The 25,499-nt window shown below is 40.6% G+C and overlaps 1 protein-coding gene across 1 annotated transcript; it reads right to left on the bottom strand.

Moving 5' to 3' along the window:
• Positions 1–138: 138 nt before the first annotated feature.
• On the bottom strand, positions 139–21,920 carry LOC115371063 (NACHT, LRR and PYD domains-containing protein 12-like; the record flags this gene model as incomplete). The annotated part of the gene is made up of 7 exons (XM_030068178.1): positions 21,903–21,920; positions 19,733–21,408; positions 19,349–19,666; positions 12,532–12,705; positions 5,166–5,336; positions 3,143–3,313; positions 139–304 (listed from the first exon to the last, which is right to left on the bottom strand). Coding segments are annotated over exons 1-7 (2,694 nt in total), but the record flags the coding sequence as incomplete, so codon positions are not given.
• Positions 21,921–25,499: the final 3,579 nt, after the last annotated feature.

Below are 25,499 nucleotides of genomic sequence, written 5' to 3'. Positions count from 1 at the left end.
CTCAGAGGACTGACTCCACCCCTCTAGGACTGACTCCACCCCTCTACTGACCTCAGAAGACTGACTCCACCCCTCTAGGACTGACCCCACCCCTCTACTGACCTCAGAGGACTGACTCCACCCCTCTACTGACCTGAGAGTCTTCAGTCTGCAGTTTGGACTCTCCAGTCCAGCAGACAGCAGCTCCACTCCTGAATCCTGCAGCTGGTTCTCACTCAGGTCCAGCTCTGTCAGATGGGGGTTGGACTTCAGAGCTGAGGCCAGAGAAGCACAGCTGCTCTCTGTCAAGCTGCAGTCTCTCAGTCTGAATGAAGAATAAAATATGGAGCTATAATTTCCAGTGTTTTGGATATTATAAGACATTTATCAATGAAATAATTATTATAACAATTGCATTAATAATAATACTGAGAATACTAATTTATATTTATATTACACCTGTGAAGGTAAGGGGATAAACAGCAAAATTTCAGAGAGTAATTGTTGGGTGGGACATGAAAAAATTGCTGTCTGGCACATCTGTACCTCCCTCTTTCTCTCTTATGCTCCATTGAAACTTGCAGTACAGTGCTGAGCCCTCAGCATGTTCATGTTTTAAATAATGCTATTAAAAACAATAATCCTCTGACCAAATTTCTTTGCTCACTGTTCTGTTTCCACTACAGTCCATCAAAGTAGCTTTACAAGAACTAGAAACTCAACATAAGCTCTAAAACTTGAATAATCTAATTACATCAAACTATTCTTCAAAAAACAGATTTATTGTAGTGTCAACAAAAAACAAAGCAAGATATGGCATCAAATAGTGACATACAGTAGGCCTATATGTTTGAGCTGTACACTGTCCCTTTTAGATCAAATAAGAAAATGAAATGAAACTATGCCACAAAATAATGCAGTTTAAAATGCAAAAAGTAGATATCTATCTAGAGACAAACTCAAAATATCAGTAAAATATGAACTATTTCTGACATTAATATCCTGACAGACTTTTTGAAAGAATAAAAAGCTCAGTATCTGCTCCTCCTGTGGTCTGTCCTCTCTCTCCCTCACTGTCTCATTAGCTGTTAGCTTAAACAGAGAGCTGAAAGAGGCAGGTTTTGGACCAAGCAGGGAAAATATCACTTTTCATATTCCAGCCTTGTGCTTGGTGAACAGGTGGTGTGATAAATGACTCACTGGCTTTCACTTGAGGAGGTTTTCTTGCTAGTTCTCATCAGGCTGCTGCCTCTCAGGCTGACGGACTGAAAGTTACAGAGCTGCCGGCAGCAGGATGAGGACCAAACCACTTTGAGGCATGGGGGAGGTCATAACATTTTAACACTTAAAAACCCACTGTTTTACATTTATAATTAGCACCGCTTGCATTGTGCTTTCATTGAATATTACAATATTATTCAAAATTTATGGATGGAGGGGTCTTGTCCCCCCCGACCCCCCCGGGATTTCTGCCTATGTTTCCACGTACCCCCTGTAATGTGCTCGCGTACCCCTAGGGGTGCGCGTACCCCCGGTTGGGAAACACTGAAGTACAACATCAAAAAGAAATTGATAAATGGTTTGGTGAGTTCTGTAAATATTTCTGTAAGGTTGCTGAAGTCCATAGACATCCACATTCCATTAGGACAGGTGGATTCTCTAGAAAACCTGAGTCTCAAAATAATGATCCTAGAGTTCCTCTGAGCTATAGGGGGATAAGTCTTCTGAGGTGTGTCTACAGACTCTATTCTAGTAAACTTAATGAACGACTATATTGTTAATTGGAAACATCTGATCTGCTGGCAGACCAACAGAATGGTTTTGGTAAGAATAGAGCTTGTACTGACCACATCTATTCACTAACTACTATAGTTCATGCTAGAATACAAGAAGGGAAGCATGCTTTTTGTGAAACTAAATGTGATGCAGTTCAGAACAGAGCCATGTGTTGTTTTCTTGGTGGACATAAAATGGCCCCCACACTTGCTGTATGTGGTGATTTGGGTTGGGAGCCATGCCAAGTGCAGCACCAGGGTGACATGGTGCCACTGTGGAACAGATTAATTAACATGCCTGATAATAGACTTACTAAACCAATTCTCTTTTGGGATCTTCCAATAACTGTTCTTGGACCAGAGTACTGTCCAAAATATTTGATGAGGCAGGTCTGCAATACATATACAGAAATAAATGATCCTGTAGAGTTAGTCAAGTTAAATCAATATTACTTGAAAATTAGAAACAGAAATGGTCCAATGAAATTCTGTATAAAGCTAAACTGAGAAGGTACAGTCTAATAAAGTGTATTTCCCAACCAGAGCACAGAGGTCTGTCTGTGCCCAGCTGAGATGTGGCTTCCTGCCTCTGGCAGATGAAACCGGACGTTTCCATTCAACACCAGAAGAAAATAGAAAATGTCATCTGTGTGATCTGAATGAGGTTGAAAATGAAATGCACTTTTTGTTTTTCTGTCCATTTGATCATAATCTCAGATAGAAGCTTTTCCTGAAAATGTCTGTATACCATCCTGATTTGTCTGATGAGTGCAGACTTAAATACTTGTTTAGTGCCAAAGTATTTCATTTAGCTCAGTTTGTGTTAAATGCTTATCAGCAGCGTATGAAGGCGCTTTATGTTTGATGTGTTTGCCTCTGACTTAAACTGAAGTTGTTGTTCTTGCTGTACTGCCCAAGTTAACTGACTGGGCCTATATTTGCTTGACAGTGAGTGACACATATGGAGGAGTTCTCTTTTTACTCACCATGTTTATTGCTCTTTATTGTATTTCTTGGTGTGTCTTGTAAGCCCATGTGGGCTGGGCACTTTTTCTGGTGTATGACACGTGAAATAAAAATGACCTTACCTTACCTTATCTTACCTTATCTCTCTCTCTCTCTCTCTCTCTCTCTCTCTCTCTCTCTCCCTCTCTCTCTCGACACGAGACGGTTGTTAGTTACTTGTCAAACGTCACAAAGCACGCATGCATCCATGATACAGAACCTGACCAACCATCCTCACAAAAACTAAAAGAACCAGCAGCCCCGACTTTAAAAAAGCACAACATATACTTCACAGCAATATCAGCCTTATAGACATTTAGTGCTGCTATATGATTCAAACAATATCCATATATTTATGTCATCATTAAAAAGTGCAGTCTGACCTGAGAGTCTTCAGTCTGCAGTTTGGACTCTCCAGTCCAGCAGACAGCAGCTCCACTCCTGAATCCTGCAGCTGGTTCTCACTCAGGTCCAGCTCTGTCAGATGGGGGTTGGACTTCAGAGCCGAGGCCAGAGAAGCACAGCTGCTCTCTGTCAACCTGCAGTTCCTCAGTCTGAATAAAGAATAAAATATGGAGCTATAATTTCCAGTGTTTTGGATATTTATCAGACATTTATCAATGAAATAATTATTATAACAATTCACTGATTCTTGGGAATTTGGATAAAACAGGTTTTAATTTTGAAAAAAAAAGTGTGTTAAATTACAAAATCTGAAGGTATATCATTATAGGCCAAGGTCTTGGCTGTTCAGCAATGTGCCGATGCAACCTCCTCATTTTGCATTTTTTTCATAAAATAGGTTTTTCCAGTTATTAGGCTACTTTGTTTTTGTCAACACCGTCACCGTAATGTTTTTTTTTTTTTAATTTGAAAAACATATTTTTGTATTAAAGAGACTATTACTTTAATAACTCAACAGCACCAAAGAGACATATTGTAAGCATATTCATTTAAAACCAATATAACTGCCTCTGACGGTGGTGACAGTGGCCTCATTAAAACATACATTTCCAAAATTTATGCCACTCAAGTCAATGGCTTCTTGCTTAACAACTTTATTTAACTATTTGGTACAAAAAATAACAATCCTGAGCTCTGTTATAAGCATTTTTCAGCCTTCAGTCATCACCGTCACACAGAAAACCTGACGGTGGTGACGTCTGACGGTGGAGACAAAAACCTGCTCTTTCACATGATCAGCATGAGTTGTTCACATTAGCCAGCTTGTTTTCGCCCTGTTGCTACCTGCATCAGACCTCTTCTTAAAAAGTATACATTTATTCCATAATCTAATCTAATATTTTTTATACAGAAGTGACGGTGTTGACATGTTATGGTTGTGACAGTAGCAGTGTCCAAAAATATGAAGAGATTTAAGAGAAAAAAGCAAACTTCCAGGAGCCTGAGCGGTCTTGAAGCATGCAGTAGAGCTGACGGTTTGAAAAGGGCTCCTCAGGAATGTAATTGACCTTGTAGTTTTTTTATTATTATTTTTTAAATAAATATCTGACGGTGGTGACGAATATCTGGGACACATTTTGAGCAACCACAAAATAATAGTAAATATTGTTCAAAACCCATCGTTTGTAGTTTTTAATACATATTATGATGTACTCTTTCATGTGGTAAAGATATTATTCAATGAAATTATTACTTTTTGTTGTTTTAATCAAGTTGAAATGATTATCTCCTATCCAAGGACAACTGGTTTTGTAGGCCATGGGCCAACATATAATCATTAAATTAATCAAAATTAAAAATAAACCTATAAAAGAACCTTTCAAATGTGCAAAGGACCCCCTGATTATGCCCTTGATTCTTTTTATTCATTAAAATGTTGTACATTTCCAGCAGAAAAAGCATTTTTCTTAGTGGGACGTGATTTCTCCAAATTCTCAAGAATCAGTGAATTGCATTAATAATAATACTGAGAATACTAATTTATATTTATATTACACCTGTGAAGGTAAGTTCCAAAGTGCTTTACAAACCCATCAGAGTGAATGAAAGTGTCAGTCCTCAGTGAACTGGCTCCTTGAGCTCTGAGAGCTTTTTCTACTTCACTATCTAGTTATTATTATGGATCTGCCATGTTTTCTAGCAGCCTGCTCACACTGATACAGGTATCTCTCTCTCTCTCTCTCTCTCTCTCTCTCTCTCTCCCTCTCTCTCTCGACACGAGACGGTTGTTAGTTACTTGTCAAACGTCACAAAGCACGCATGCATCCATGATACAGAACCTGACCAACCATCCTCACAAAAACTAAAAGAACCAGCAGCCCCGACTTTAAAAAAGCACAACATATACTTCACAGCAATATCAGCCTCATAGACATTTAGTGCTGCTATATGATTCAAACAATATCCATATATTTATGTCATCATTAAAAAGTGCAGTCTGACCTGAGAGTCTCCAGTCTGCAGTTTGGACTCTCCAGTCCAGCAGACAGCAGCTCCACTCCTGAATCCTGCAGCTGGTTCTCACTCAGGTCCAGCTCTGTCAGATGGGGGTTGGACTTCAGAGCCGAGGCCAGAGAAGCACAGCTGCTCTCTGTCAACCTGCAGTACCTCAATCTGAATGAAGAATAAAATATGGAGCTATAATTTCCAGTGTTTTGGATATTTATCAGACATTTATCAATGAAATAATTATTATAACAATTCACTGATTCATGGGAATTTGGATAAAACAGGTTTTAATTTTGAAAAAAAAAGTGTGTTAAATTACAAAATCTGAAGGTATATCATTATAGGCCAAGGTCTTGGCTGTTCAGCAATGTGCCGGTGCAAACTCCTCATTTTGCATTTTTTTCATAAAATAGGTTTTTCCAGTTATTAGGCTACTTTGTTTTTGTCAACACCGTCACTGTAATGTTTTTTTTTTTTTAATTTGAAAAACATATTTTTGTATTAAAGAGACTATTACTTTAATAACTCAACAGCACCAAAGAAACATATTGTAAGCATATTCATTTAAAGCCAATATAACTGCCTCTGACGGTGGTGACAGTGGCCTCATTAAAACATACATTTCCAAAATTTATGCCACTCAAGTCAATGGCTTCTTGCTTAACAACTTTATTTAACTATTTGGTACAAAAAATAAGAATCCTGAGCTCTGTTATAAGCATTTTTCAGACTTCAGTCATCACCGTCACACAGAAAACCTGACGGTGGTGACGTCTGACGGTGGAGACAAAAACCTGCTCTTTCACATGATCAGCATGAGTTGTTCACATTAGCCAGCTTGTTTTTGCCCTGTTGCTACCTGCATCAGACCTCTTCTTAAAAAGTATACATTTATTCCATAATCTAATCTAATATTTTTTATACAGAAGTGACGGTGTTGACATGTTATGGTTGTGACAGTAGCAGTGTCCAAAAATATGAAGAGATTTAAGAGAAAAAAGCAAACTTCCAGGAGCCTGAGCGGTCTTGAAGCATGCAGTAGAGCTGAAGGTTTGAAAAGGGCTCCTCAGGAATGTAACTGACCTTGTAGTTTTTTTATTATTATTTTTTAAATAAATATCTGACAGTGGTGATGAATATCTGGGACACATTTTGAGCAACCACAAAATAATAGTAAATATTGTTCAAAACCCATCGTTTGTAGTTTTTAATACATATTATGATGTACTCTTTCATGTGGTAAAGATATTATTCAGTGAAATTATTACTTTTTGTTGTTTTAATCAAGTTGAAATGATTATCTCCTGTCCGAGGACAACTGGTTTTGTAGGCCATGGGCCAACATATAATCATTAAATTAATACAAATTAAAAATAAACCTATAAAAGAACCTTACAAATGTGCAAAGGACCCCCTGATTATGCCCTTGATTCTTTTTATTCATTAAAATGTTGTACATTTCCAGCAGAAATAGCATTTTTCTTAGTGGGACATGATTTCTCCAAATTCTCAAGAATCAGTGAATTGCATTAATAATAATACTGAGAATACTAATTTATATTTATATTACACCTGTGAAGGTAAGTTCCAAAGTGCTTTACAAACCCATCAGAGTGAATGAAAGTGTCAGTCCTCAGTGAACTGGCTCCTTGAGCTCTGAGAGCTTTTTCTACTTCACTATCTAGTTATTATTATGGATCTGCCATGTTTTCTAGCAGCCTGCTCACACTGATACAGGTATCTCTCTCTCTGTCTCTGTCTCTGTCTCTGTCTCTGTCTCTCTCTGTCTCTGTCTGTCTCTCTCTCTCTCTCTCTCTCTCTCTCTCTGTGTAAAAGGGAAGGCTGTTGTAGATTACATAATTACCCCCCACAGTTGTTGAAGAACTTGCACTGAGTTGAACATTCACAGCCTAATGAGTTCATTGAGAGGATCAGCTGTTTGAACCTGATAGGTGATCGCTGTAAAGAACCTGATCACTCAGTGTTAGTCCGAAGTCTTCAAGCAGGTGGGGGCTCTGCTGTTGATTATATGGGTTCAGATAATACTCAATCTAGACAGTACCCTCAGAAGAAGATTAAAATGGTCTCTCCTCATTTTCTTTCCTCCAGTGAGTGCCAAATTATGTTTACTGAATTCTTAGATAAGCTCTCTCAAGTACAACATCAAAAAGAAATTGATAAATGGTTTGGTGAGTTCTGTAAATATTTCTGTAAGGTTGCTGAAGTCCATAGACATCCACATTCCATTAGGACAGGTGGATTCCCTAGAAAGCCTGAGTCTCAAAATAATGATCCTAGAGTTCCTCTGAGCTATAGGGGGATAAGTCTTCTGAGTTGTGTCTACAGACTCTATTCTAGTAAACTTAATGAACGACTATATTGTTAATTGGAAACATCTGATCTGCTTGCAGACCAACAGAATGGTTTTGGTAAGAATAGAGCTTGTACTGACCACATATATTCGCTAACTACTATAGTTCATGCTAGAATACAAGAAGGGAAGCATACTTTTTCCTGTTTCATTGATTTTCTGAAAGCGTTTGACTGCAAAAATCATGACCTTCTCAGTTTCAAACTACTGAAAACTGGTATAGATGGAAAATTGTATCATGCTTTAAAAGTTCTTTTGATGATATAGTCCTCCTAGCAGAGACTGGAACTGATCTCCAGAATCTGTTGGGTATTGTGTGCTGCTGGTGTAGTAAATGGAGACTAAAGATAAATAAAGATAAAACTCAGATTATGCATTTCAGGAAAAAGGGTGAGTTACACACTATGTTTAAGTTTCATTTGGGCCAACACTTTGGTCATTTACTGAGTATTATAAATATTTAGGACTTACTCTAGACGCCCATCTTACTTTTGAAAGAGGAATAAAAATCTGATCTGACTGTGCAGGTCGGGCTCTGGGTGCTGTCCTGAATGAGGTCAAGTTGTGTAGAGATCTTGCTTATAAAACCTTTACACAGCTGTTTAAATCTTGTGTCTGTCCTATTGTAGACTACAGTGCAGGGTTTGGGGTTACTGTGAGCAAACACAATGTGATGCAGTTCAGAACAGAGCCATGTGTTGTTTTCTTGGTGGACATAAAATGGCCCCCAAACTTGCTGTATGTGGTGATTTGGGTTGGGAGCCATGCCAAGTGCAGCACCAGGGTGACATGGTGCCACTGTGGAATAGATTAATTAACATGCCTGATAACAGACTTACTAAACCAATTCTCTTTTGGGATCTTCCAATAACTGTTCTTGGACCAGAGTACTGTCCAAAATATTTGATGAGGCAGGTCTGCAATACATATACAGAAATAAATGATCCTGTAGAGTTAGTCAAGTTAAATCAATATTACTTGAAAATTAGAAACAGAAATGGTCCAATGAAATTCTGTATAAAGCTAAACTGAGAAGGTACAGTCTAATAAAGTGTATTTCCCAACCAGAGCACAGAGGTCTGTCTGTGCCCAGCTGAGATGTGGCTTCCTGCCTCTGGCAGATGAAACCAGACGTTTCCATTCAACACCAGAAGAAAATAGAAAATGTCATCTGTGTGATCTGAATGAGGTTGAAAATGAATTGCACTTTTTGTGATCATAATCTCAGATAGAAGCTTTTCCTGAAAATGTCTGTATACCATCCTGATTTGTCTGATGAGTGCAGACTTAAATACTTGTTTAGTGCCAAAGTATTTCATTTAGCTCAGTTTGTGTTAAATGCTTATCAGCAGCGTATGAGGGCGCTTTATGTTTGATGTGTTTGCCTCTGACTTAAACTGAAGTTGTTGTTCTTGCTGTACTGCCCAAGTTAACTGACTGGGCCTATATTTGCTTGACAGTGAGTGACACATATGGAGGAGTTCTCTTTTTGCTCACTATGTTTATTGCTCTTTATTGTGACGGTTGTTAGTTACTTGTCAAACGTCACAAAGCACGCATGCATCCATGATACAGAACCTGACCAACCATCCTCACAAAAGCTAACATAACCAGCAGCACCAACTTTAAAAAAGCACAACATATACTTCACAGCAATATCAGCCTTATAGACATTTAGTGCTACGATATGATTCAAACAATATCCATATACACTCCTGATCAAAATCTTAAGACCAGTTGAGAAATTGCAAGAATTTACATTTTGCACTGTTGGATCTTAAAAAGGATTTAAGTAGAGCTTCAAAATGCAAAAAGAATAAATGGGAGTGAGACAAAAAAATTGAGGAAGCAATTTATTGCGAACAGCCATTAAACTGAAATAGGCTGTTCATCAGCTGATCAAAAGTTTAAGACCACAGCCTTTAAAAGCCCAAATCTTCGCAAAAATGTGGATTCAGTGTCATTTTCTGTCAGGTATCCACACTGTCATGACCTCCTTCGGAATGAGAGAAAAGGGCAAGAGAAAAGAGGGATACCTAGGCAAAATTAAATTTAATCCAATTTTTTGTTCAACCCTGTGAAAACAACGCTAATGTTATCGTTAATGTTAACATTGTAGGGTCCTATGATTTAAGCGATCACGGAATTAGCCAAACAAAAGGGAATCTATTTTTAACGCGGAATATCACCGAATTTCACATAATTTGAATGAAATTCTGTTTTTGTGTGGAATATGAATGTATGTCTGGGGAAATCAGACAGAGGGAAACAAATCTGGGTGGCACAACCACTCCAGGCGTTTCACCTGCACCACCACCACCTGCATCGTGACGACGATGCTGAAGCCCTCCCCCACAGTTTCAAAAAATCCTAGAGGAAACCCTGAAACTTCCGAAGTGCATCAAAATATTAAAAACACAAATAAACAGACAATGAAAGCAGATCAGGGGTGTCTAACTGGTGCCATGGAGGGCCGAGAGGTTGCAGGTTTTCATTCCGACCAAAAACTCCACCAGGTGATTTCACTGATTGGTTCCTCCTCTTTGTTGGGGATGGGGTGATCAGTGAAATCACCTGGTGGAGTGTTCGGTTGGAATGAAAACCTGCAGCCCCTCGGCCTCCATGGCACCAGTTTGACACCCCTGCTGTAGAACAAGAGCTTCTGCATCACATGACACCAGCACCCAGTCTCTTGACCAATCGGAGCCAAAGTTATGAGCATTTCAAAAGACTGACCAGACAATAGTATTCTCCAGTGTCGCTCTGAAAATACACTTTATGTAACAAAGAAATGGGAGAAGGAGGCTCATTTTCAAATTTGGGACCAGAGTTGGCAGAGAATCTGTGAAGTGCAGTGGAACTCAACCAGTTGGACTGCATGGCCAGAGCTCTGCTGCAAAAATATTGCACCATTTTTTAGGACTCTCTTGCAAAAAAGGCATTTTGGAGATGGTGGTAGTTGCTGGAGGAGATAAATGATGCCAATCACTTCCATATCTTCTGGAACTGCCAGGTTCCTGTCCTTTATTGGCAGCATCTAAATAATGTATCTGGAAGTACCATTCCTTTTAGATGTGATGCTATCTACATGGGTGATATCTAGTGTTGCAGAGGGATGAAAAGTTTACAGTAAATTATTTTGGAATTTTGGAAATTTTCGATTTTGCTGTTGTTAAGGTGAATGGGGCAAAAATAAACAATAATAAATAAAAAGAATGTCAACATCAATATCACCACTTTGTTTAGTTGCTGAGGGGGACATACAGTACCTCAATAAATATAGGCTATTGTTAACAGCTGAATCTTTTATTTTTCATCATTCTTGGTTTTCTTGTTCTGTGAAAGAAAACATCAAAGTTTTCAGTTCTAAACACTGATTTGTAAATATTGTTTCAGGCGTATTTACATGTTATGTAGGCCTATGTTTGCTTATGACAAAGTTCATGCCTATATTTGTGTCAGTTATGCCAATATTCACGACAATTTGACTCAGCTAGGGAAAATTCCCCAAAATTCCCTGGAAATTCATTATAATGTAACATGTTTGCAGCATATCTGCTTGTAACAAACCAAAATGTTTATTCTGTTTATTCCCGTTAATTTCCGAAAATTCCCATGGAAATTTTCCAACTTGGAAAATTCCGTGAATTTTGCAGCACTAATGATATACCATCAGAAAGATGGAGCAAAAAGGACAAGACACTGGCTCAAATACTTTTAGCGGCAAGTAAAAAGGCGGTCACAAGGAGACGGCTAAAGCCAGACCCAGCAGCCACTGATGAATGGATAGAAATAGTACATGAAATATAGATTATGGAACAGCTGTGATTGGCTGAGCCACGTTCCATGCCCTTGTAAAATCAGTGTAACCCACTGGCAGACTGCAGCACAAAATATCCCTGTGCCACTGTAAACGGACATAGCGTTGCCTAGCAACCAACTACTCTGCACTCAACTTCCTTGTCAGGTTCCATTTGTTTCAAGATTTTTGTAAACAAAATGTGAGACTTTGTGGTGAATTTTGATTTGCTGGGTGGCCTGAGCCTGGATGAGTGGTTGGTGTCTGTTAAAGGATGCTGAATTAACCACCAGCAACAATGTTTTCGCCGGTGTGGTAAAGAAACTCCGCCGAGAAGGACGTGACAAATCTTCCCACCACCAAGCCATAACCGAGGCAGACTGCCAGAAGATGAAGCACTTTCAGGCATGAAGTTCAAACACACCTTGGGGGCTTGTCTGTAAAGTCTGGTTTGACGTGCAGCTTCATATGGGACGCAGGGCGAACGAGGGCAACCGCTGATTAAAGGCCGACTCCTTCAGCATTCGCCACGACGAAAATGACCTAAAATATGTCACCCTGTCTTTCAATGAATGCACAAAAAATCACAAAGATGCTGCCAAAAAAAACATAGAAAGCCTGCGGGGATTCATATGTGAAAAATAAACGCACCAGTCGCGAAATGCACGCCATCATCCCCACAAAGAGGAGTCCAAACATAATTGGACACTATTTTAACAATTGCACTATTAATGGAAATATCCAATTCAACATTAACAAGCCCAAATAGCCTGATGTGACCTGACGATGGCGCTAAATGATAAAGCAGTCTTAGCGTCTGTGTTGCTTGGCAACCATTCTGTCCACTCTATCTTGGTGGTGGAAGAATGAATTGTTCTCAATTTTATTGTTGCATTATTACCAATAAATTGTTGATTTTTTTTCTTGTGTGTTTATTTTATGGGCTGTATGTAGGGTAACAGTTTTACTGAGGCACTCCGCTGCACGTCGTGCTTTAGAACGCCCCTCAGCCGTTGTAAAATCACTGTAACCCACAGCTTCTCGTGGCTTATTGCTTAAATATATGTGTATTGATATACATATGTTTTTGTTTTTCTTTTTTATTTATTTATGTAGTTATTGATTTATTTTTCTGTACCCTACAACTCTCTTCAAACTATGAGTGGAAAGCTTAATAAGTGCAGTCTGACCTGAGAGTCTTCAGTCTGCAGTTTGGACTCTCCAGTCCAGCAGACAGCAGCTTCACTCCTGAATCCTCCAGCGTGTAGTTCTCACTCAGGTCCAGCTCTGTCAGATGGGGGTTGGACTTCAGAGCCGAGGCCACAACTTCACAGTGAGTCTCTGAGAGTCCACAGCCAGAAAGTCTGTAATTACAGATTTTAGAGATGTCAAGTCTGTGATTTTCTTGTTTATAGTGTTATATTATAGTAATATTAAATTGTATTACAGAATACACATTTTTTGAAAGTTGCTTCATGTATAATATCAGAAGAAACCAAGCAGTAGAAACCTGATGCTCAAGTTCAATTACATAGCAAGAACTTGCTTCTGATTCTGAAGTATTGTAGGGGTGAGCTGCTATGGGCATCACCATCATGTTGCATCCTTTTACCCTGGACTGCCTGAAGTATATTTTTTCTGACAGAACAAATCCTTTATCCTGAAAATTTAAAGAACTACATATCTTGTATTTCTGATGGTGTCAGGTATGGAAGCACTTTAAACCATATGTCTTTTACTCCCTTTGATCTGTACACCTATAGGGACACAAAATTTATGGAGCATTTGGATCCTGATTCAAAATATTTTAGTGGTTTATCTTCTAAGACTTTATCCTGTGAATATTTCAGTGTTAATAGATTTAATAACCAGCTAAGTGACATCCCAAAGTCCCAAACTAAGAAGTTCTCAATGCTTCATCTAAACATCCGTAGCCTCTCCAAGAATCATGATATGCTTTGTCATTTTTTAATCTTCATTAAATCATGAATTCTCAGTTATAGCTTTTTCAGAAACATGGTTGACCAGTGAGTCGGCCCCTCTCTATAACATTCCAAATTACCATGGTAATTTGGAATGTTATAGGGTTGGTGGAGAAGTCCTGCCTCAAGTAGAGGAGTTGAAGTATCTCGGGGTCTTGTTCACGAGTGAGGGAAGGAAGGAGCGTGAGATTGACAGGCGGATCGGTGCAGCCTCCACAGTGATGCGGTCGGTGTACCGGTCCGTCGTGGTGAAGAAGGAGCTGAGCCGAAAGGCGAAGCTCTCGATTTACCAGTCAATCTACGTTCCTACCCTCACCTATGGTCATGAGCTTTGGGTAATGACCGAAAGGACAAGATCGCGGATACAAGCGGCTGAAATGAGTTTCCTTCGTAGGGTGGCCGGGCACTCCCTTAGAGATAGGGTGAGGAGCTCGGTCACTCGGGAGGAGCTCGGAGTAGAGCCACTGCTCCTCCGCATCGAGAGGAACCAGTTGAGGTGGCTCGGGCATCTGTTTCGGATGCCCCCTGGACGCCTCCCTGGGGAGGTGTTCCGGGCATGCCCCACCGGGAGGAGGCCCCGGGGAAGACCCAGGACACGCTGGAGGGACTATGTCTCTCGGCTGGCCTGGGAACGCCTTGGGGTTCCTCCTGAGGAGCTGGCAGAAGTGTCTGGGGAGAGGGAAGTCTGGGCATCTCTGCTTAGACGGCTGCCCCCACAACCCGGCCCCGGATAAGCGGCAGAAGATGGATGGATAGATGGATGGATGCATTATTATCGGATGGCAAGAACTGGTGGGGGTGTATCTATTTATCTGCGCAATGAATTTCAATACAATTACAGAAAGGATCTTACACTCAGTTGGGATGGTAATGATGTAGAATCACTGTTCATTGAAATACCCTCCTGTGATACTTTTGATAGTAAAGGTGTTATCATAGGTTGCCTTTACAGGCCGCCTGACACAGACATTAAACAGTTTATATCTAGTCTTGCTTGGGTCCTGGATAAAGTTAACCATGAAGGTCAAGTATGCTTCCTTCTTGGTGACTTCAGCATTAATCTGTTTAACAGTAAGTCACAGCCCCTTATCGCAGACTTCCTTAACATAATGTTTGCAAACTCCCTTTTCCCCCTAATCACTAGGCCTACTAGGGTAACTCTTCATCTGCAACCCTTATTGATAACATATTTACCAATTCTCTCAATAATGTGCTTATGTCTGGTGTATTTTATTCAGATATATCTGATTATTTCCCTATATTTCATTTTGCTTCAACCACCTTAGTCAAACACCAGAAAATGGAGAAATTGCCAATGTTTAGAGTGTTCAATGGTACCAATATTGACAGATTTGGGGAGCTGATTGCTGATGTTCCATGGGATAATGTTGTTACACAAGATGATCCTGAACTAGCATACCAGTCATTTATAGCTTCTTTCAGTTCTGTATTCAATAGGTGTTTTCCCCTGGTCAGTAGACGTACAAAAAAATCCTCTATGTTTGCAAAACCCTGGTTTACTCCAGGTCTCCACAAGTCTGCTCAAAAAAAGAATAGGTTGTATAAAAAAATGATCAGAAATCCATCTCCTCTGAATACTGCTAATTACAAAAAGTATAGAAACAAATATAATCATTTAATCAGAACTGCAAAGAAAATTTATTTTTCAAACAAGTTCTGTGACGCTTCAAATAACAGCAAAACTACATGGGAAGTCATCAGTCAGCTCCTCAATAGGAAAAAAGCTTCAGCTTCTCTGCCATCCCACTTTGTTGATGAAAATAGAGTAATATCAAACCCTTTTGACATCACATGTGCCTTTAACAATTATTTTGTAAATATTGGCTCAGTTCTGTCAGAAGCGATACGTTCTACTGCTGGGTCTCCTTTAGAGTTCCTGCATGGTAGCTATCCTTCTGTCCAGATTTTTGAACCTCCTACAGAGAAGGAAATCACTGACATCATTGTTAATTTCAAAGATTCAGCAGCCAGTCATGATGAGGTCAAGCCATCTCTGGTCATTAAATTCAGCTCCTTAATTATCAAGCCACTGACTCACATATTTACCAAATCTCTTGAATCTGGAATAATACCCAATGACCTAAAAATTGCTAAAGTAGTTCCTATATTTAAATCTGGTGACCGCAGTTCATTTAACAACTATCGCCCTATTTCTGTAATCCCATGTTTCTCAAAGATTTTGGAAAAACTTGTTTATAATAGGTTGATGAAACATCTCCAGGGGTGGAGCGTCCTGTATGAGCACCAATATGGATTCAGGAAAAGTGATTCTACTGAGATGGCTGTGTTACAGTTGGTAGACAAAATTTATACTGCTTTGAATAATAATGAATTTGCGCTTGGAATATTTCTTGACTTATCCAAAGCTTTTGACACAGTAAACCATGATATATTACTTCAAAAACTGTTACACTATGGTTGTACTGGGATTACTTATAAATGGTTTTGTAATTACATTTATAATCGTCAACAGTTTGTTAAAATCAATGGATGGACATCTAATAGAGCTGTTATAACATGTGGGGTCCCGCAAGGATCAATTTTAGGACCACTTCTGTTCCTTATTTATATCAATGACATGCCTGCTGCAGTATCCTCCTTGTTTCCAGTACTTTTTTCGGATGATACCAACTTATTTCTTGCACACGCTGATTTCTCTGTTCTAATGGATAGAGCTAATAAGGATCTGGAAAACATCTCCAAATGGTTTAAATTAAACAAATTATCTCTTAGGGCTCTATTTTCCCAGCGCAGCGCAGGGTGGCGCAGTGAGGCGCACCCCGCGCAAAGCTATTTTCGACCAGCACAACCCGAGGGGCGCACAGTTTCTCATTTTTGCAGACGGAGGTGCGCCAAGATGGGAGTGGCGGCGCAGCAGGGGGAGGTGCTGACAGATTCAGCTTGGCGCAGTGACATTTTCATGCCAAAAGGCTTCGCCGAGGTGCGCCAAAAGCTCGCCTCCTGAAACCACGTCTACTTTCGGCACAAGGCACAGCGGGGCCAGCGCAGTGGAATTTTGGCTGACAGGCGGGCAGTGCGCACACGTCACCAAAACCTCACAGAATGTCAGGCACATTAACAATGCAATAAATACCCACAAAAAACACAATTCAATGCTATAATCTCAATCAGCACATAAATGTATCTCCATATCGTCTGTCCCGTCACAACTGATGTCAGATCAAAGGAGATTGGCACCGTGTGGCAGCATCATGGAAACCCAACCTGATCACCTGTCAGTCAAACAATGTGTCCAGTACGGTGATGTCTTTTTTCCAGTCATGGTGTCTGGCGCTGCTCGTGTTAACTACACAGTTCTTCTTCCATATCTTTAAATATTCCACACTGGGTTTCCGTTATCCGGTAATCACCGGGCTATGACTGGTAGCCTAAAATCAGCCAAAGTCCGGTAATTTTTAAATGCCCGGTGAAAATATTCCCTCTAAGCACAATTTGAATTTTATTAAAACAGTCAATTTTCACGTAATTTTATTTATTTATTTGAAAAAAAAAAATAGCCTGTGTGATCCCTGTCTCCAGTGTACCAGAGAGAGAGAGAGAGGGGTTCTCTCTGCAGAACCGGAGCAAAACAACGCAGCAAAGTCGCCTGGGGGAGAACAAGGTCGCAAGACTGATGCGCATTGCAAGTTGCGGAGAGACACTTGAGACTTTCGATTTTAATTCAGCTGCTGAATTAAGTTTTTATTGCATCAATTTGATTTCAAGTTGGCAGCACGCAGCGTTATTAAAATGCTATGAGCCAGTTTTTTTGTTTGCAAATTGTAGTTGCAATTGTTTGCAATTGTATGCAATGTTCATGTTAAAAGAGCACAGGCTTGTGCAATATTTATTTATTTATTTATTTTAGACGTTATTGCGCGTGAGTCAATTGACGACACTAATTTTATTTGATACAGCCTGCTTTTCAATAAAAAGATTATGCTATAAATTGACATGCCTTGATATCATTCTTATGTAGCCTGCATATAATTTTAAGCTCAGTAAATTCAGATAATATTTGACCGGACTTTCAAACATTTGTCCGGTAAACTGAAAACCTGTCGGTCACATTGTCCGGTGCCAATTTTTTTTCTAGGGGAAACCCTGATTCCACACATATCGAAAATGTAAAATGCATCAATTCCTTGTCAGACTCTGGGCGTTTAGAACAGCAAATGTAATAGCTTTCATGAACCAGATTTTGTTTTAATCTCTAGTGTGTTGTTGCATCAGTAAGTGATGGAGTTGAAAGTTGCAAAACAAACATGTATTTATATGAATATGGCGAGGATTATCCTTTGAGGTAAAAACATTAATCAAAAATGGGGGCTTCACAGTTAAATTTATATTTGCTCGTAAAAATCAATAACTTTAACAGACGGTGACAGAGCTGGAAAAAGAGAGATGCGAGTCAGGCAGGTAATGGAATGAAGAAGATGAATGTAAGGATAAATGCATGGATGGATGGATGGATGGACAGATGGATGGCAGATAGCTCCAGCAACATTCCAGCAGCCAAGACTGGCCTCTTTGTCCTTAGTGTGTGTTGTGGCTGATCTCTCCATGCCAATTGTGTGAACGTTAATTACGCCTTTGCGCAGCGCATTTTAAAGGCGAGGACAGGGGCTTATTTGATTGGTTTAAAGTGAATCAGCTGTGTCAAACCCACTCCACGCCTTCTCTCCTCCCTTCCGCCGGTAGGAGGAACGGTGCAGTAGTTGCGCCAAGGCGCACGGCGTGCCAAACTAGCAAAATCCACTTGGCCACACCCAGTTGGCGCAGCGCAGCTGCGCTGCGCCTCCATCTCGCCTTGTCTGCGAAAATAGAGCCCTTAATGTTAAAAAATCCAATTTTATCATATTTACATCAAAAAACAAAAAATACTGTAAATTTAATTCTCGCGTCTTTATTGGAAGAGACCCAATTATCCAGGTCTCAACCGCAAGTTTTCTTGGTGTGCATACTGATGAGACTTTAAGCTGGAAGAAACATATTAATATTGTGTACAATAAAATCTCAAAGTCCATTGGTATCATTGGCAAATTCAGAAGTTTGGTTCATCAGAAATGTTTACTAACTCTTTATCACAGCTTAATCTACCCACACCTCACATATTGCAATATCATTTAGGGAGCTACTTATCCTACTCATCTTAACAAGCTCTATACTTTGCAGAAACAGTTTTGTAGAATTGCCACATCTAGCAGCAGGACTGATCATTCAGCCCCTCTGTTCATTCAGCTCAACATCTTGTCAATTTTCAACATACATAAATACCTAACTTGTGTTTTCATTTATAAAATCCTCCATCACCCGGCTTCTCCTCCCCACCCTTGTAGTTCATTTTTCCAGTTGAATACAAATGTACATAATTATAATACAAGACGTTCTAAATGTCTACACCTTCCAATGTTTTGCACTGGATTATGTCAGTTCTCTATTAGATATGAAGGAGCACAACTGTGGAACAGTTACATCCAAGTTGCACTCCAATCTACCGCTCTAAGAAACTATAAATGTCGACTAAGGACATGTCTGATGAACCAAACTTTAACTTAACTTTAACTTACTACTTTGGTAGTTGGGGTTTGGTCTTCTTGTTTTGTATTTTGCCTTCACACACTCGTATTCATATTCACATTCATACATAAACATGTACACTCACACATGTACACATACTCACATAGGCCTATACACTCTTTCTTACACACCTTTACACACATTTACTGCATTGATTTAATGTATATTTGCATTGACTTAATGTATATTTGCTCTTTTTTGTTGGTTTGTTGACATTTTTTCTTATTTTTTATGTAATCAAATTTTGAGGTGGGATTCTCTTATAAGCCCCTAGGGGTTTTCTGTAGCTCACCTGCACATTGTTATTGTTATTTCATTCTTGTTCTGATGTTTTGCTTTTATTGTGCAAAAATAAAATAATAATAATAATAAAATAAGCAGCTCTACACTGTTTGTATAATGTTGATTTCACATCAGGACTAACCGAGCCTTCCTGCAGTCCCTCACAGCTGGGATCAGTCTCCGTCGTCCCTCATCTGATGTTCTGTACGCCTTCAGGTCCAACACATCCAGAACCTCCTCTGACATCTGCAGCATGTAGGCCAGAGCTGAGCAGTCGATCTCAGAGAGTTTCTTCTCTGATCTGTTCTCTGACTTCAGGAACTCTTGGATGTCCCGATGCACTGAGAAGTCGTTCATCTCCATCAAACAGTGGAAGATGTTGATGCTTCTGTCAGGTGAGACACTGTCGGTGTTCATCCCCTTCAGGTTGTTGATGACTCTCTGGATGTCTTCTGGTCTGCTCTTTGTCTGACCCAGCAGGCATCCTAAGCACCTCTGGTTAGACCCCAGCAGGCCTCCTAAGAGCCTCTGGTTGGACCCCAGCAGGCCTCCTAAGAGCCTCTGGTTGGACTTCAGTGAGAGGCCATGAAGGAAACGGACAAAGAGGTCCAGGTGACCATTTTTGCTCCACAGGGCTTCAGACATGACTGTCTCCAGGAAGATATCCAACGATGGCTTTTTGTCATCACATTCACTCCTCATGACTCTGGCCAGTACCTCTGTGTTCTTGTTGGTGTAGCAGTGGAAGATGTAGACTGCAGCCAGAAACTCCTGAATGCTCAGATGAACAAAGCAGTAGACTTTTCTCTGGAAGAGCACACACTCTGATTTGAAGATCTCTGTGAACACTCCTGAGTACACCGAGGCCTCTCTGACATCAAGACCACACTCCTCCAGGTCTTCTTGGTAGAACATCAGGTTGCCTTTCTCCAGATGTTCAAACGCCAGCCGGCCCAGCTTCAGAAGAACTTTCCTGTCAGTCTTCATCAGCTCCTGCTGACTCCTGTCATGTCTCTCATCGTACTTGTGCTTCTTCCTCTGTGTCTGAACCAGCAGGAAGTGTGAGTACATCTCAGTCAGGCTCTTGGGCAGCTCTCCTCTCTGGTCTGTAGTCAACATGTGCTCCAGAACTGTAGCAGTGATCCAGCAGAAGACTGGGATGTGGCACATGATGTGGAGGCTCCTGGACGCCTTGATGTGTGAGATGATTCTGCTGCACAGCTTCTTATCCCTGGATCTCCTCCTGAAGTACTCCTCCTTCTGGAGGTCAGTGAACCCTCGCACTTCTGTTACCCTGTCAACACATGTAGGAGGGATCTGATTGGCTGCTGCAGGTCTGGAAGTTATCCAGAGGAGAGCCGAGGGAAGCAGATTCCCCTTGATGAGGTTTGTCAACAGCACGTCTACTGATGATGTCTGTGTGACATCAGACAAGACCTCATTGTTCTGGAAATCCAATAAAAACCTGCTTTCATCCAGGCCGTCAAAGATGAACACGACTTTACAGACGGCGAGCTGCTCTGCTGTGACCGTCTGTAATGTTGGATGGAAAACACGGAGCAGCTGGAGAAGACTGTAGCGCTCATCTTTGATCAAGTTCAGCTCTCGGAACGAAAGCAGAACCACAAGACTGACATGTTGGTTTTCCAAGCCCTCTGCCCAGTCCAGAGTGAACTTCTGCACTGAGAAGGTTTTTCCAATGCCAGCAACGCCCTGCGTCACAACTACTCTGATGTGTGTGTGTTGGTCAGGTAAGGGTTTGAAGATGTCCTGGCACTTGATTGGAGTGTCACTGAGGGTCTCCATCTTGGATGTTGTCTCCAGCTGCCACACCTCATGTTGGGTATTAACCCCTTCCCTCCATCCCTGTGTGATGTAGAGCTCAGTGTAGATCCTGTTGAGGGGGGTTCCACTTCCTGCTGCAGCAGTTCCTTCTGTCACAAATTCACATCTCCTCCTCAGACTGATCTTATGCTCGTCTAAAACCTCCTGCAGACCGCCGTCCACTGGGCTGGTTTGACTGGGTGTCTGCAGTCCAGTTCTCGTTCTGGATCTTTCTCCACACTGGGGACAGGCAGGATCTCCTGATGGATCAGACTGGTCCCAGTATGAGGTGATGCACCGTCTGCAGAACCAGTGTCCACAGCTGGTGGAGACTGGATCCCTCAGGAGCTCCTGACACAAAGCACAGCAGGACAGCTGCTCCTCCACATCACCTCGACTCCTCTTCCTGTCCCTGTGGAGATGAAAGCAGTTTGTTTATGTTTAGACAACATTATGTTTTAACTGAAATCTTATAATCTAAGAAAAAAAAAAAAAGTAAAAAACAAACAACCATGACGATGGGACACTTGACATTTAGCCAAGGTTCTTACAATTGTCAAAAGCAGACTCTGTCACTTTCTGTGACAACATTTACATGGACTACAATATTCTAATATTAATGCAGTTAAGATATATTTAGAAGAAATGTCCATGTTAACAGCATGACATCCACTTTGACTTTTGCAGCCGATTACCACAAAGACAGCTCATGTTTTTTTTTTTTTTTTTTTTTGTGATTTTTATTGTGAATCCATAAAAGAAAAGTTGACCAACAACAAAAGCAAATCATCTGAACAGTTTCTGGATGAGGAGGAAACTCACTGCAACAAGCTTCCAACAAACAAAAGAGCACAACAGCCCCTTGACTTAACCCTGAGATTAGTCACCATGGTTACGACTCCAGTGAAGACCCCATAACAAATGTCTGAATCCCCTCCACATCCAGGTGGGTCTTCATGCTGGGTCCCAGTGCTCCTGTCTGGTTCCAGGATCAGAAGTCAGGTATTACAACACTCAGGCTGGGACAATATGCTGATCTCCTGATCGATACTATCATGACACCTGGGAGCTGATCAATACATATTGTGATTCTTAGGTATCTATATTCTCTTAACCTTGTTGTGGAGATGTGTCAGAAACTGTCCCTCACTGTCAGTCCAGCTGGAGCAGCAGAGCTCCTCCTAAAGTTTGATGAGGCTGTGATCAGGGGCGCCGTATATGGGGGAAAGTTAGGACAATTCCAAGGGCCCTTGCCTGACAGGGGCCCCAAAAAATAGGTAAAAACTAATATAAAATTATTAAACCATAATCGAGTCTATATATATATATACATACACTTTTTTTTTTCATGGGGCCCAAAATTCCTGGCGGCACCCCTGGCTGTGATTCTCCTAGAGGTCACTAGAGGTCATTTTCTCCAGCAACGTCCAGTTTGACAAAAGGCTCTGCCTGCAGTGAAATGGCTGCTATGGGGGCCAACATCATCACACAGGAATCAAATGTGGCTCATTGAATCCACAAGAGTCTCAGCTTTCCAGTCAAAGCCAACTGATGCAGCTCCAAGACTGTTTAGGCCCCAGTCTGCACACACACACCAGAGGTTAAAATAAACAAATAAATAAATTTATTTAAATTAAAAAAATTTAGCCAAAGTTAGAAACTATATTTTTTCCAGAGTTCTCAGGTTCTCTAAATGCATTGTGAAAATAATACAGCAATGTGTTGAACCTTGAGTTTTTTTTTTTTACCTTGAACTTTGATGTTGAAATGAAAATGTACTTTGCATAAATTATTTTAAAGTTATATAAAAATTACATAGAAAGATTATAAAAGAGATTACTTTAACTCAAGTAAAACACTGACTGAGCAACTTCCACTGGCAGTGCAGTAATATTTAACCAGGAGGATCTACACTTTAACTCAAGTCATGGGCTTGTGGACTTTGGCCAGTGTGTGTGTGTGTGTGTGTGTGTGTGTGTGTGTGTGTGTGTGTGTGTGTGTGTGTGTGTGATGTGAGCCATATCACACACACCATAAAACAGATAAACCATCAAACAGCATCATAGTTTGTGGAAAACAGCACAGAGCCAGATGTGTTTTGGCTGAACAGCTGGATTGCAGAGCAGGGAGCAGTCATTTCTCTCTTTGCACTCTCTTTTCTTGATCTCCTCACTTCTTGCTCTGCTATATAATCTCAGTAGGCCTGTCATGATATGTGATAAGTCGCTTAACTGCACGGTCAATTTGAATGAAGTCAGTAACTTTTCTGGCCGTGATGAATGGCCACATTCATGCGTGTTTGTTTTCCTCGTCTCTCTGCCAAAGAGAGCAGAGGACAAGAGCGTTTAGTGCCGAGCCTCGTCTTCAGCAAGGTGAGCTGCTTCATCAACCCTAACCCAGTGTCCTGGACGAGCCGCTGAGCCGCGTTTGTTTTCAAACTCTCCAAACTAAAAGAGGGACGAGCAACTAAAGCACAACCAGCCCGCCCAGTGTTCCCAGTTAGGAAAAAAACAACAAGCCAAGACGCAAAGAGAAGTGTTGACTGTTCAGGAATGTTAGTCTCTATGCCTCTCCACTTAAACATTTTTTTTTTTTTTATTACAGTGCACTTTTTGTTATCAGGGCCAGTTGGTCAATTTTTTTGTATTCATAAGGTCTTTATTTATTTATTTTGGTATTTTTATGTGTCATTTATTTTGGATATTTAAATTTTCTTGTTTACAATTTAAATATTCTTGTTGAATACATGTTTATTTCTGCCTTCATTATCATAATATAAGTTTAAAGAATGGTCTGAAAATGTCAAAATTACAACAATAATAAAATGGTCTTAAAAGCACAATATTACACAATATTATCGCTTATCGCAATAATTTCCTACGCAATTCATCGCACAGCAAAACTTGTTATTGTGATGGGCCTAAACCTCATGTCATCATATTCCATCAGGCTCACAGTCTGACAGCTGTCTTACTTTGTGTCTGAAGGTCCAGGTTCAGCACTGAAGTCTGGAGGATAATCTTTAGACCAGTCACTCTTCATGGACAGACGGCTGGACACTGCAGACTCTGCTCTGTGGCAGGAACCTCTGGAAACACAAATGTTTGAAACATGTTATTAGTTCTTGTAAATCAGGGTTCCAGACTAACTTTTCCACTGGCAGCACTGGTGCTCCCAGCTTTCCCAGTCGCTCCCAGCAGCTCATGATTTGGTCGCACCATTTTTTTTTTTTTTTTTTTGTAAGGGGGGGTGATGTGGAAAACTTTAATCCAAATCAGGCCAGATTGACTTCAAAAACTTCTTAGACTTGGTACCAAAAACACCGATAAAATAAGTGTTGGAGGCTTCAAAATGAAGACTGAAGCGAGGCAGAGTCTCAAGCAGGCAGGTTTATTTTCATTCGAGATCTCAAATGGAAACAAACAGCGAGTCGATCACAAAGGAAGACCACTGACGTTCTTAGTTTGTGCACTTGATCTTATATCCTCCCAACCACCGTGTCATCGATTCTGTTCATAACAACGAGATCATACATGATCATAAGAGTAGCAGTGCCAGTGTTAGGCTTGCTGGTGAGATAACAGGATTTAATTGGGCCAGATGTACCTTAGGTTTGCAGATCTTGGACTCTGGCCGATGATTAGTGGTCTTTTTTTCTAAATGAGGAGAAGCTGACTGGATTCATTCTAACTAGGTCAGACCTTGATGTGCCTTTAGGCAAGGCAGTTGTGGTCAGTGCAGGTGGAGGTTTGTTCCCTTACAGAATGTTACTTGACCCGTGTGAGCCTTGATGTCAACGCAGTGAAAAAGCATCACCTAAGCGTTTCTGTTCCTGCTATAAAGCATTGCTTAAGCCCTAATGTTTCTAGACTAATGCTGATTCATGTCCTTCACTATGAGCTCTCTCTCCTCTTTAATACCCTCTACAGTGTTGATTTTTTTCAGGCTCAGAATTACCTCTACAGGGCTCCAGCTGAAAGAGCGGATGTGGCTCATGATCTGAAGCATCAGTTTTGGGGTCACGTCTACTTTCTCCATGAGCCACAAACAGATTTCACAGGAAAACAGTGAACACACACTGCTCTCTGACAGCTGACTTACTTTGTGTCTGGAGCTCCAGGTTCAGCACTGAAGTTTGGAGGATCATGTTTAGACCGGTCACTCTTCATGGACAGACAGCTGGACACTGCAGACTCTGCTCTGCCCTCCTCTTCCTCCACACAGTCACTCATCTTCTGCTTTAAGTCAGTCTAAGAGGTGCACACACACACACACACACACACACACACACACACACACACACACACACACACCAAAGGGATGATATATGGGTTGATGTTCTAGTTTCCTAATGGACAACAGGCATTAACTGTGATAAATGGAGTCAGTACGCATAATAATGTGTGTTTCAACACATCACAGTTATTTTGGTTGCTATTTTATAATTTAGTGTATATTTATGATATTTT

Source organism: Myripristis murdjan, chromosome 14 (assembly GCF_902150065.1).
Source record: "Myripristis murdjan chromosome 14, fMyrMur1.1, whole genome shotgun sequence".
In the NCBI taxonomy this organism is placed as follows: Eukaryota; Metazoa; Chordata; class Actinopteri; order Holocentriformes; family Holocentridae; genus Myripristis; species Myripristis murdjan.
The sequence above is the reverse complement of the archived record's forward strand: the minus strand, read 5'-3'. Positions and strand labels throughout refer to the sequence as shown.